The sequence below is a fragment of the Bos mutus genome, chromosome 25 (genome assembly GCF_027580195.1).
Source record: "Bos mutus isolate GX-2022 chromosome 25, NWIPB_WYAK_1.1, whole genome shotgun sequence".
In the NCBI taxonomy this organism is placed as follows: Eukaryota; Metazoa; Chordata; class Mammalia; order Artiodactyla; family Bovidae; genus Bos; species Bos mutus.
The window spans coordinates 34,264,797-34,277,318 of record NC_091641.1 but is presented as its reverse complement, the minus strand read 5'-3'; the positions used below and the strand labels follow the sequence as shown (position 1 = coordinate 34,277,318).

At 56.4% G+C, this 12,522-nt stretch overlaps 1 protein-coding gene across 1 annotated transcript in view; it reads right to left on the bottom strand.

Annotated features, from left to right (window-relative positions):
• USP7 (ubiquitin specific peptidase 7) overlaps positions 1-11,678 on the bottom strand; it is a 53,806-nt gene extending 42,128 nt beyond the window's left edge. The window contains 1 exon segment of the mRNA XM_070362984.1: positions 10,891-11,678. Within this exon segment, the coding sequence (XP_070219085.1) occupies positions 10,891-10,972 (82 nt within the window). The 5' untranslated portion in view covers positions 10,973-11,678.
• Between the last annotated feature and the right edge of the window lie 844 nt (positions 11,679-12,522).

Below are 12,522 nucleotides of genomic sequence, written 5' to 3'. Positions count from 1 at the left end.
ACATGCCTTGAGGTGGAACAAGTCACCTCTACGGATCATTTGCGTTCTGGGTCTTAACGAGGATGCCCCTGAGTTACCTCGCTTATCTCCACCTTCTCCAGACACCCCCAAACCACGTGCTTCAAGGTCGCAATTTGGCCAACCCAGCGGTGAACGTACTAGCAGTATGTGTGTATCCATCTTGTGTTTAAAACCTTTAAAACTGTCAGGAAAAGAGGCCCAGCAGGAGGACCTGCAGGATACGCCCCCACGCTGCTAGCTGGATGTCAGGAGTGAGGGGTCTGGCTGGCCTCTCAGCCCCTGCCTGCTGAGGAACCCGGCTCTGGCCCCTCCGACCCTGTCTTCTTTCCACCTGGTGAAAGCTGCTGCCTTAAGAAACAGATGGTTCAGGCGGCACTGAGGAGACGAATTCAAGTGGCTACAGCTTGGAGACAGAGTCAGGGGACAGCCGGGATGGTGCCATCTGCGTGGCTGGAGGAGCCTCATCTGCTCACGAGCGGAGGCAGGGCTGTGTGGGTGAGCTGACCGGAGGACTGGGGTGGATGAGCGGCCTCGGGGGCTCCAACCTGTGGCTCCACAGAGCTGCGGTCTGTGCCCTGAGCCCTGGCAGACAAGGTTCCCTGCCTTCTCAAGTTTAAATCTCTCCAGACTCCCAGAGCCCTGAATGGTTTGTTTAGGGTGATTCACTTTGGCTCAGGCTCACGTTACTGAGGACCTGATTCAGTGAGGAAGGCAGGTATCTACCTTCAGAAACATCTCGAGTCTCCCTCTGCCACCCACCACACTCCACGTGCTCAAGCAGAAGGCGGCCCCAGCTGACTCTGCAGTGAGCTGCCTTCTACATTCAAAGCATGTGGTGAACCACACAAAAACCTTCCGACCTAAGGAGCCCACCTGCAGCCTGCCACTTTGGGCGGGGAGACAGGAACCGTTGGAGAGGGCAGCAGGGGGATGACCACGACGTCATGACCAAGTGTCTGCTGAATGTGACGAGATGCAAATTTCTGTGCCACCGGCTGGCTTGATTCAAAGCCTGCCACTGCCACCAAGCCCTGGTAGGCTGTGGAGTGTGCTCAGCACCTCTGTTTTGCTCAGGGGTGAAATGGGGATGCTGCTGCCTCTATGTCAGAGCTGTGGGAAGGAGCCAATGAGCGGACGCAGGCACAGCCCCCACGTCCAGTGGCCTGGCCCCGGGAGGGGCGGCCATGCTCTCCCAGCCTCTGTGCAGCTTCCAGGACACCTGCCTGCCGCATCTCATCCGCTCCCTGGACCCTGACCTGTTTCCCGGCAGCTCAACACATCGCCACAGTCTCACTGGCTTAAACAGCACACACTTATCCTTTCAGCTTTGGAGGTCAGAAGTCCACAATGGGCCTCCCTGGGCTCCAATCAATGTATCCGCAAGGCAAGGTTCCTTCTGGAGGCGGGACCTGCTTCCTGGTCTCCTCCTGCTTCTCCTGGGTTCCTTACCCATCCTCAAGACAGCAGCGGCCTCTCACATCACGTCACATCGAGCCTCTTTCTCAGGGGAAGGAGGGCCCTGTGATCACCCTGGGGCCACCTGGCTAACACTGGATCACCTCCCCACCCAGTCAACGCCAAAGGAAATCAACCTGAATATTCACTGGAAGGGCTGAAGCTGAAGCTCCAATACTTTGGCCATCTGATGCGAAGAATAGACTCACCGGAAAAAACCCTGATGCCAGGAAAGAAACACGGCAGGAGGAGAAGGGGGCGACAGAGGATGAAATGGTCGGATGGCCTCATGAACTCAATGGACATGAGTCTGCACAAACTCGGGGAGATGGTGATGGACAGGCAGGCCTGGCGTGCTGCAGTCCATGGGTTCACAAAGAGTCAGACACAACTCCGTGACTGAACAACATCTCCCCATGCAGGGATCCTGAACTTAACCACACCTGCGAAGCACCCTGTCAGGCAGTAGTGGTCACAGCTTCCAGGGGATCAGGACAGACTCTGTGGGCCACGATTCTGGGGCCACAGATCCTCTCCCGCTGGGTCCCAAGCCACGGTGCTGTTCGCCACCTCCCGCCTGAGCACAACACCCTCATGCTTCTACTGACCCACCCCTTTAGGCCAGCCCTCCCTGCACATGTTCACCAGGAGCCCTCACTCAAGTGCAGGGGGCGGCCAGCATGGCACCGCCAGTCGGGAGGGTCCTCTATCTGAGGACAGAAGCCCTGCAGCAGGCTCAGGGTGCGGCGGACTCAGGAGCAGGCCTGGTGCTCAGAGAGACCCAGCAAAAAGTGGGGTGGGGAGGACCAAGGGCGCCTTTGCAGGAGCCTGCAGGCTGGTGCCGTCTTCAGGCCTCACAGAAACGAGAAGCAAGGGAGGAGACTTTTCAGCGACCTGACTTTGCTGACACATCCGAGCACGGGCCAGTTACCCACCGTCAAACTGGAGAGTGCGCCATGTGCCCACACGGCTCCCGACGCACACCTCCACAGCCCCGGACTCACGGGCACACCATTTACGGCTGGTAAAACAGGCATCGAGATGGCCTGAACCAACACGCTCCCCGAGGAGCAAGGGTGGCCCCCAAGGAGCAAGATTACTTGTTACTTTGAAAACTAGTCAGTGGGCTTCCCTGGTGGTTCAATGGTAAAGAATCCGCCTGCCAATGCAGGAGACACAGGTGCTATCCCTGGTCTGGGAAGATCCCATACGTGGAGGAGCAACTAAGCCCGGGCGCCCCAACTACTGAGCCTGTGCTCTAGAGCCTGCAAGTCCCAACTGAGCCCATATGCTGCAACTACTGAAGGCCAAGCGCCCTAGACCTGTGCTCCCCAGGAGAAGCTAGCACAGTGAGAACCCTGAAAACCCGCAACTGGAGAGCCGGCCCCACGCGCCACAACCAGAGAAAAGCCTGTACAGCAAGGCAAATGAAGACCCAGCACAGCCAAAATTATCAAAACAAAACAAACAAGACCAGTCGTATATGTGGCATTCCTTCCAAGTGCGCAAGTAAGCTTTTAATATGGGGAATTGCTATTTCACACCAAACTGTTTAGTTACCACAGGGGCATGACAAAGTCACAGGGGCACAGCACAGCTCCACATACGAATGGCCTCTACACACTTTCAGTGGACATATAGAACTTCTGCCAGTCTTTCTTCCTATGTGTTTGTTCTAAGTGATAACTGCTGAAATGTGACTTTTAGTAATGATGTGGGGTGTGCATTCTGTATATGCATTTTAATTTCATTTCTTAAATAATTTGTTTACCCTGTATTGCTTACCAAACACAGAAAGAAACTGTCCACAAGCGGACTGGAAATTTAAAAAAGACAAACAAACTGGATCTTCACCACAAATAACCAAAGAAAGCCTGCTCTGTAGCATTTGCCCAGGAACTATTTATTCACTCATTTTAATTTAGCTTTTCCAGGACACACTGTGTCTTCCCAACACCCAACGTGACACTAACGCTACCAGAAACACAGCTAGCTAAGGCTCCAACCAGACTGTTTAGGTGAACTCTGACCACGAACACTTTCTGCAGGACAGACACAGGCTGTATCTGCTCGTCCCGGGTGGTGGCATTGGCCACGGGCGGCAACCGAAGCCCTGCAGCATGGCTGGTCAGTGAAGGACTGCGATTGCCACCATGTGGCCAGTGGCCACCTTACTGCACAACGCAGGGGACACCCTGAGCATCCTCTCTCCTGCTCCCAAGACCCCGAGCAGCCTTCTCCAGCAGCATGGGGCTTGGGAGGAAAACAGGTTTAATCTGTCCTCATCAGTAGCAGCAGGAGACTTGGAGTGCTTCAGAAAGAGGAGGAGCCCTCTGGCTAGCACAGGCTGGACGTCACTCAGAGCTGTGTGAGGAGGGGGACTGCCCAAAGCATAGGGCTCAGCTCAGCAACTTCACCCACCAGCTTCTTAGGGGACATCCTGAGGGCCAGGCACACCAGCCCCATCTGCTCTGCCCGCACAAGCTTAAGACAGGAGGGAAAGGCTGAGATTCGTGGGTAAAAACTCTTACTGGTCCATCTATGATGGTTATAGAAGAGGAACTGAGGTTAGGGATTGAGGAATGTCTTTAACCAATTCACACCCAATTTGTTTGACTGAATAGTTTCTCCTCCAAGCTGACAAACTACCAACTCTAAGAAGCAAGCACTTCCAAATTACCTACTACCAACTCTACTTCAATTAGAGAAAGAAAACTACCTGCCCTTCACTATTTCAGAGGAGGAGCTGGAGATCTAACCATGTAACAGGCTAAAGACTATTACAGGTGCTTGTTTGAAAACCGCAATTGCACAGGGTCAATTAAGAGCCTTGAAACGTAATTTATTCCCCAAAGTCATATTGATGAAATGTACTTGCAATTCTAGGTGCATAAGCCTAGTTTGCTCAGCCTATATACCCTAGAGAAAAGCCCCCTCAAGTCCTTCTGAAAGCACCATAAAGGGGGTGGTGGGAGGGAGCCACGAGGTCAGACTGCCACCCAGACACCTGGAGTCACGCCCTGGATGTGACGGTGCTCTGCATCACAGATCACCCCAACAATCTCACACAACCCCTCTCCCAAGCACAGGCCAGTTTAACAACTTACTGCACGAGTCAGACCTTCCCCTGGTCGATATTCTGGTGCTGGCACCTCGCACGGGATGCTGCCCTCCCAGTAGCAAGACCTCAGGGAAACCAGTCACTGGCATCCCTCGCCCAGGGAGGGCGGGCCGGCCTGGGTTTCAAATATCCTATGCCAGGCGGGAGAAGCACGTGGAACTGTTGTGGTTGCACAAGGAAAGAAACTTCCCTCTTTATCATTTAGGTTCCCAGTTCAGTCGTGTGCGACTCTGCGAGCCCATGAACTGCAGCACACCAGGCCTCCCTGTCCATCACCAACTCCCGGAGTCCACCCAAACCCCCCAAATGACACAAAAAGAAGGGCAAACCACCCACCACCCTGAGACTCAGACATCGTGCTCACTCACATTGGGTAAGAGAAAGCCCCGGTCAATCGGGTGACCTGCCCTCCCTGGAAGGACACCCGGGCATCTCTGTGAACACTAACAGCTGTGCCCGTGCTAACAGGGGCCCCAGCCGAAGGGGCAGCAGGCAGCACCAGCCCCCGCCAGCGCACACAAACAGTGCGCCCTCCAGTTGGGGGTCTTCTCTGCCCAGCACCAATGACAGTGACACTCCTCCCCAAGCTGTGACCCCGGGACGCCCCTTCCCCTCATCCCCACACCCTGGCTCTTTCTAGTTCACACCAGCATCTTCGTTAAGTTCTGGAAGCACTCACTCTTATCCAGGTCGGTGTATTTCCCTACACGACAAACTTCCCAGTTACCTCCACTGCCAACTTCCAAGTCCACACCACCAACGCTCAGAAGTAGGCCTGCTTCTCTTCAAGAGGGTTTCAACACATGTGACTTCTCATTAGCCGAGTCGTGTGTTAACTTACTACCAGAATGGCATAACTGACTTTCTTGCCTACGCCTGACACTTAAAAATCCTGCTTCCTCCAACTTTCCTAAGTCCAAATTAGTTCAAAACAAGAAGTTTGTGAAGCAGGTGACATTTTAACATTTAACTGTCATAGTACATGTCAAGAAAAACCATGTTACAACGCCAGTCTCTGAAGTTCCTTTGCCTTGGAAATCAAGGAGAAGCAGCCAGGCTACAAACTACTCAGGCAAAAAAACAGAAACAATAACAAACTCAAAAATACTCAAAAGGAAACATCATTAAGGTTCATTGATGCCCTGTGTGTGGAAAAGGACTTTTTCCTGGCAAAAGGATCAAAAATGCCAATCGAAGCAACTGAACGTTAAAAGCAATAAAACTGAATTAGCAGCTATCAAAGCGAAATTGGTTTATGGCTTCGGCATTCTCTTTCACACCGACTTGGCCAGCCAGCCACCTCCGGTACTACTGTTTTGCCGTTTCCTGAATGAGTGTCTCCCACAGAAACACTTAACAGAAAAGGAACAGTCCTGGGGTGAGGAAGATGAGGATACAGTGGCAATCCCACAGGTCAAAGACATGGCTCTCATGCAAGGCTAGTGCCTGAGACACCAGACAAGTTTGGGGAAATGAATGACGGGCTTCTGAGCCTCTTTCCTGGGGTCTCTGTGCCGTGTGCAGTCAGGGAGAGGCAGACACTACCCATGCAAGAGCAGGGCCTGAGAGCCACGGCTGAACCCTGTGCAGTGCAGGTGTGTGCGCGCGCACTCGGAGCCTGAAGCACAAACCGGGTCAGGGATCCCATCGGTAGGCCTGGGCAACTAGCCATCACCTGCATGAGGAAGGCAGCCCACCTGAGTCCTTTAAGCAGGGCGGGGACCAGGCAGCCGTGGGGGGAAGAGAGGAAGCAGGGAACATTAAGAGGCCTATTGCAAAGTCCCGGCATGAGGCAACAGGGGCCTGGCGGGTGGAACACCAAAAGGGCTTGGTAACAGGATGTGGGATTTAGAGACAAGAATTCAGGGCCAACTCCCAGGTTGGGACACTCCTGTGACCTGGCCTCCCTGCGACAAACCTGATTGGCAACCATGTCAATTCTGGATACCGGATAATGGTTAAGTAATACCCTCAGCAGAAGGCCCCCAAGCTGCCCAGGTGTCACCAGCAGTGCCCCACCGCACCAAATCCACCATCCTCTCCTCCTGAGCCCATTGCACTTTTCTTAAAATATTCTATAATTAAGTTTAAATATCTACTTAGGAACATCAAGCCCATTCATAAACAATGCTGCTTGGACCGAGGCTGGTCAGTTTGCTTCCTAATCCATGTTAGGATATAATTACTGCAGAACCACGAATGCCAACCAGCCCCGCCTGTGCGCCTGGTTAACCTGCGCCTGTCGCCGGCCCAGGTGCGACCCTGTCGCCATCACCATACCGTGACTGAACGCGACAGCGCCCCACTCCGTGCCCAGCACTGCACACGTGCTTTATGCCTCCACCCTCAGGACCACCCTGCAGGGTCCCACCGACCTCCTTTTCCAGGATGCAACAACTGAGAGCTTAAGCAACGTGCTGAGGTCACACAGTAATTAAATGGCAAAGTCCACGCTCAGACTCGGGCCTGGCACTAAGCCTGTACTCGCTCTCACTCCACTTGCCTTCCTTGAGTTAATAGCTTCTTTCTCCCTTTCCACAAAACTGACTACACTCCCACCCCCAAAAAAGCCAAGATGAAGGTATATACTTCTTCCCCAATACGTGTGATAAAACTTGATCAATCTTTTGTTTATCTTAAGTCAGCAGTCTGGCAGAATCAGGAGGGTAAATGCCTGTGGTGAGTAACTTCCAAACCCATCAAAACCTGACAGGCTCACATCACAGTCAGATGTTTCTAGGTCTGGCCTAAATTCTTCCATTTTTTCCCCCTGGTTTCTCCAAGTTGATGCTCACTTCGTAGGGTTCTTTTACAACTGAAGCTACTGTGAGGGGATAACCTATATTCTCATGTTATCTGACTTTTGCCTTGTCACGGAGCTATCTGAAAAGGAAACATGCTTTAGACTAAAATGCCCAGGTGTAGTCTGTTGGGATGCATGTACACAAGACAACTCACCTTCTATTCCTAAACCTGCTTCAGCAGAAAAGTAACTTGAAACTCTGTGAAATCTACCCACACAGGTTTGAAAGAAAAAGAAATCCACCACTGGGGCACCCCAAACAAAAAGACACAGCAGTCAGTGACGAATTCTTTTCAGAAACGGTAGACCACACTCATTCATTTGCTCCCACCTTGGTGTCCTGATAGCAATGGTCTGAGCGCGGTACAAAAGTTTTGTACAAAAGTACAAAATGAAACTGTCTGTCCCCATTAGTCTCAAAGATGACACTCAGAAACAGACTGCTCACACGGGCAGCAGAGTCTCACCAGGGAGCAGACATCGAGGTACCGACACTGGTGCCAGCCAGCCCAGAGCAGGAGGCAGGCCTTGGGGAAACTTCCTGTTGACTCCGAGGGGGCATGAACAGCCCTGATTATCACTTCTCAAGTACTCCAGAGGGCAGAGGCCAGTGCGGGTCCCTCCTGCAGCCCCCTGGCCTGCACTACCTCTGAGTTGGAGCGTAAATAAACTGCCGAGCAAATTCATTCCTGGCCAGGCCCCGACAGAGGCCACACCTCCACGATGCTGTTTGCCTCCCAACCTGAAAAACGTGCACAGGCCTCACAGGAAGGAAACATGTGGTCTCGACCCCAATGAACTGCCACCATACCCGCCCCATCTTTTCCCTCGCTGCCCTTCCGAACTTTCCCAACTGCTCAAAACAAGACATTTTAAAAATAACTTGGCCTAGGCAGTTTTTCTCCAGCAGACATACAAAGGCTGTGCAGAGTCAGTCAAGAAAAAAATAAATAAATGCGACCCCTTTACAGCAGAGCAGGAGGAGAGCCAATTAACCTGTTGATAGGGGAAATGCGCCAATCTTACCAGCCTCTCCGGCTCCCGGCTCCTTTGAAACCACCCTGCCTAGGAGCAGTGGGAAAGCAATGCTCCTCAAGGGCAGAGCTCCTCAAGCTGACCAGAGCCCTGACAGCTTTCAGCTGCTGAGTCTATGGGAACCAAGGTGAACACCAAACAGGTGCGAGTCATTCTCAGAGCCTGGCTTATGAAGCCAGGCACAGTGGATCACCACAAACCCACCCTTCTCCCTTTTTAATAGGAAGTATTCTTTTGCTCTTCCCGACCCTAAAGTACAATATATAAACTGAGCACACTTGAGGAGTGGGAAGGCTTAAGAAAGGCTGACAGAGATTGCCTGAGACAGGGGCGGCTATCTCACCTGTAGGTGCTCACAGGGTGTTGACAGCCATAAGCCTACCAGGACAAGGTGACGACCGTAAGCCCTACAAAGACAAGGTACCTTCTGGAAAATAAATCCAGGACAGAGACCCACTTGAAAGAAACAAGACTTGTAAGTTTATGGAATGAGTAGTAATAAACTACAACCTCTGCGATCCAGTTTGAAATGGCAGTAAATTTGCAGATTAGTGATTTTATGGGTGACTTTTCCAACGCAAACTTGGATATGAGAACCTAAAACTCCTTGAAAAAATAAAGTAGTCTTAAAAGCAGGCATGACTTCTGAAAATTCTTCCCCCACTCAACACTCTCTGGTCTTAGAGAAAAGCCCTTGAAACTTGTGGACATGACTACTTTCCCAGAGACACAGCTCTACACCAGAAATCCGCTCTGCAGTGGGGTCCATGCTGATCAGCTCTCCTTCCTGTTCAAAAGACTTAAAAAAGTGCTAAGACAACATAAATATTGGGTTTTTGTCTTGATTGGCTGATACTTAAAAAGGACACTAAAAAGCAACCCCTTTTTTTAATATTCAAAATCCTCCCGGGCAATGTACTCCTCTGGCTAGTTGGCTTAGTGACACATGACAAAAGCTCTATGAAGTTACTGCCTTGCTGGAGTCAGACACAGCCCCAGCCTGGCCGCGGATGCGCTGCCCTGTCCCGCATTAGTGGCCACTGAAATCCCAGTGGGAAGTGCCTTCTGCCGGCATCTCCACCACTTTGCTTTTTGCCATCCTGTAGACCAATTTTTTTCAGGGCACACTGAATTGCTGGCCGCCCCTTGTTATTCACAGGGGAGTATCAGTCACGGTGAGAGTTCCCACCAACCAGAGTGCAGCACCCCACGGTAGGAACGCTTCCTTAGCGCCCCTGTTCATTTCCGCAGCTCAAAATCTCTGGCTAAAAGCAACATAAGTACAGCTCATTCAATACCCCCTTCATTCAGAAGCCCTCTTTTTGACTCCTGCCTGTCTGTCCCCCTCTCGAAATAGCTAAGGACCCTCTCTGAATACTTCTTACACTTTGCCCTTTCAAGCACTTGGGCCACGAGCCTTCGAACCACCAGCACTGATTGCGCTATGTAAGCTTAAGCAAGACCCTTTCCTGTCCAGACCCTCTACATCAAACCTCTATTACCAAGCCCTTGTTATCATCTCAAAGCTGGGTACTCTGAAACAAACTGCCGGCACCTAGGCAAAAAATTAAGTTACCTTTAAAGTCAGGTTGAATTCAGAGGTAAGGAGTCGTAGGCTGGGGAGAGGGTGTGTGTGTGTTGTGGGCGGGGCGGGGAGGGGGGTCACGTAGTTTCAAACGCATACCTGGCCGGAGGCACCTCACACAGCCAGGTTACCTAACTCCCCGCAAAACGGCTTAACTCGGAAACGAAGAGCGCGCCCGGTTCCGAATTCTGGGCCAGTCCAGAGGCTGCGAGCCTCTGCGCCCCTTGCAGGTGTTTCCAAACCAAGCCCGAGGCCAGCAAGTGTTGCTACGGAGCGATCGAGGTGGGGGTGGGGGTGGGGGGTCGGGGGGGCCCGCTTCGAAGTCCCCGGTGAGCTCTCCAAGGGGGAGAGAGCGTGCGCGAGCAGGTGCGGCCCGAGCCCCGGAGCCCACGGAGATCTCGTTTCCCGAGCGTAAGCGGGGAAACCACGCGACGCCCCACCGGGGCCGTGGGGGACACAGCTCCCTGGAGCCCGGCTTCCCCAGCCGGGGCGCACGGCAGAGCCCGCAAGCGCCCGCGTCCCCCCGCGGCCGGGTCCGGAGCGCCCTCCTTTACAACTCGGGGGGCTCCGGACGCTTTGTGCCGGCGAGGAAGGGCGCCGGGGGGCCCCGCGGGCCGGACAATGCAGCGGGCGGGGAGGCGCAGGGGAGGGGGGGGCGCACGCCGCCCGCCCCCCGCCCGCCGGGCCCCCGGCATGACGGTGCAGCCTCGCCCGGGCCGGGGCAGCCGGGCCGAGGCCCGCGGGCCGCCCGGGGCCTGCGTAAAGATGGCGAGCCCCTCGCGTGGCTCCCGCGGCTCTCCGCCCCTCCCGCCCCGGCCACAATGGAAGGCGCCCCCCGGCCCCCGCCGCGGCTGGCCCGCGGGGCCTCACCTTCCATCTCCATGTCCTCGGGCTCGCTGAGCTGCTGCTCGCCCGCTTTCTGCTGCTGCTGCTGCTGCTGCTGGTGGTTCATGTCGGCCGCGGCCTGGGCCTCGCCTGCGGCCGGGGGCCGGGGCTGCGGGCCCGGCGGGCGGGCGGCGGCGGCGAGCCGGGGCGGCGGCGGCGGCGGCGGCGGCGGCGGGCGGCCTCCTCCTCCTCCTCGCGCGCGTCGTCGGCGGCGGCGGCCCCGGGGCGGCCCACGGCGGGCGGCGGCGGAGGCAGGGAGACGCGCACGCGCTTGCTCGCGATTCGCCCAATCTCGGCGCCGAGGCGGGCGGGCGGGCGGCGGGTCGGGCCGGGCGGCCTCGTCGCTCGCTGCTGCGGCCGCCGCCGCCTCAGCCGCCGCTCCGCCGCCGCCGCCGCCGCCGCGGGTCCCGCCTCCCGCCGCCGGGGCCGGGGCTGCGGGGCCGCGGGCCGGCCGGGGCGGAGGGCGGCCGGGCGGGGGCCGCGGAGTCAGCCCCGCCTCGGGCCGGGCGCGGCGGGCGGGAGGCCTGGCCGGCCGCGGCGGGCCTGCGGAGCCGGGGGGCCGGCGGGAGCGGCGGCGGCGGCGGCGGCGCGGGCGGGCGACGGGCCGGCCGCGCTCGGGGCGCTGTGGCCTCCGCCTTATCGGCGTCGTCGTCGGGGCTCCGGCAGCGGACGCGGCGCCCGGCGGCTCGGCTCGGCTCGCTCTCAAAATGGCGGCGGCGTGAAATGTCACATCCGCATGGGGGGCCCGAGAGCGAGCTTGCGAGCGACGAGAGCGGGCGGGCGGGCGGCGCAGCGAGCGGGCGGGAGGGCGCCGCGCTGGAGGGCGGAGCGGGAGCGGGAGGCGGAGCGGGGAGGCGGAGCGGGGCGCGGCCAGCCCACCGCCGCCGCCGCCGCCGCCTGGGTCCGCCCGCCCGCCCGCTCGCGGCCCTCAGCGCAGCGGCCTCGCGCCCCGCGCCGCCCGCTTCGGCCTCTCCCGACCCGAGGGGCCCGCCCCGGCGCCTCGCGGCCCAGCCCCGGCGTGCGCGCCCGGGGGCCCCAGCCCTAGCGGGGCGAGTGGCCCCGGCAGGTGCCCGGCCGGGCGTGTGGTCAATCCAGGAAGCCCAGGGCAGTCCGGGGAGGGGGGCGGGGGATGCAGGGGCCGAAACCCTGCCCGGGGCCCGGTGACCGCGGGAAGGTTGGCTGATGTCGCCCGGGGACTCGGCAGAAGACGGCCCGATCGGAGCGAGTGGCCGGTGCCGGTCAGCCCTTGCTGGTCCTGGTGATGATTATTTTACCTCTTTGAAAACAGATGTGTAATTCATTCAACCCAGTACCGCGCTGTGCGAGAACTTTTCTCACTGTAGCCCAAACCAGACACCAGGTTTTGGTCCCCTCAAAACCAGCCAAAGTATCTCTTGATCTGGCATCAATTGATTCCCTTCACATCAACCCAATCTGGCTTAGATCCTTTAGGGCCTGCCTCCTTCCCATTCCTTGGGAGACCGGCGATAGGGGTCTCAACTTTCTGATGAGATCCAAGGCAGTGTGGATGAAGAAGGGAGTGGAGGATACGTACATCTCTGCGTCTCTACTGTATGTCTTAGTGACCGTCTCCAGGGAGAATATAATTTTGCCCTC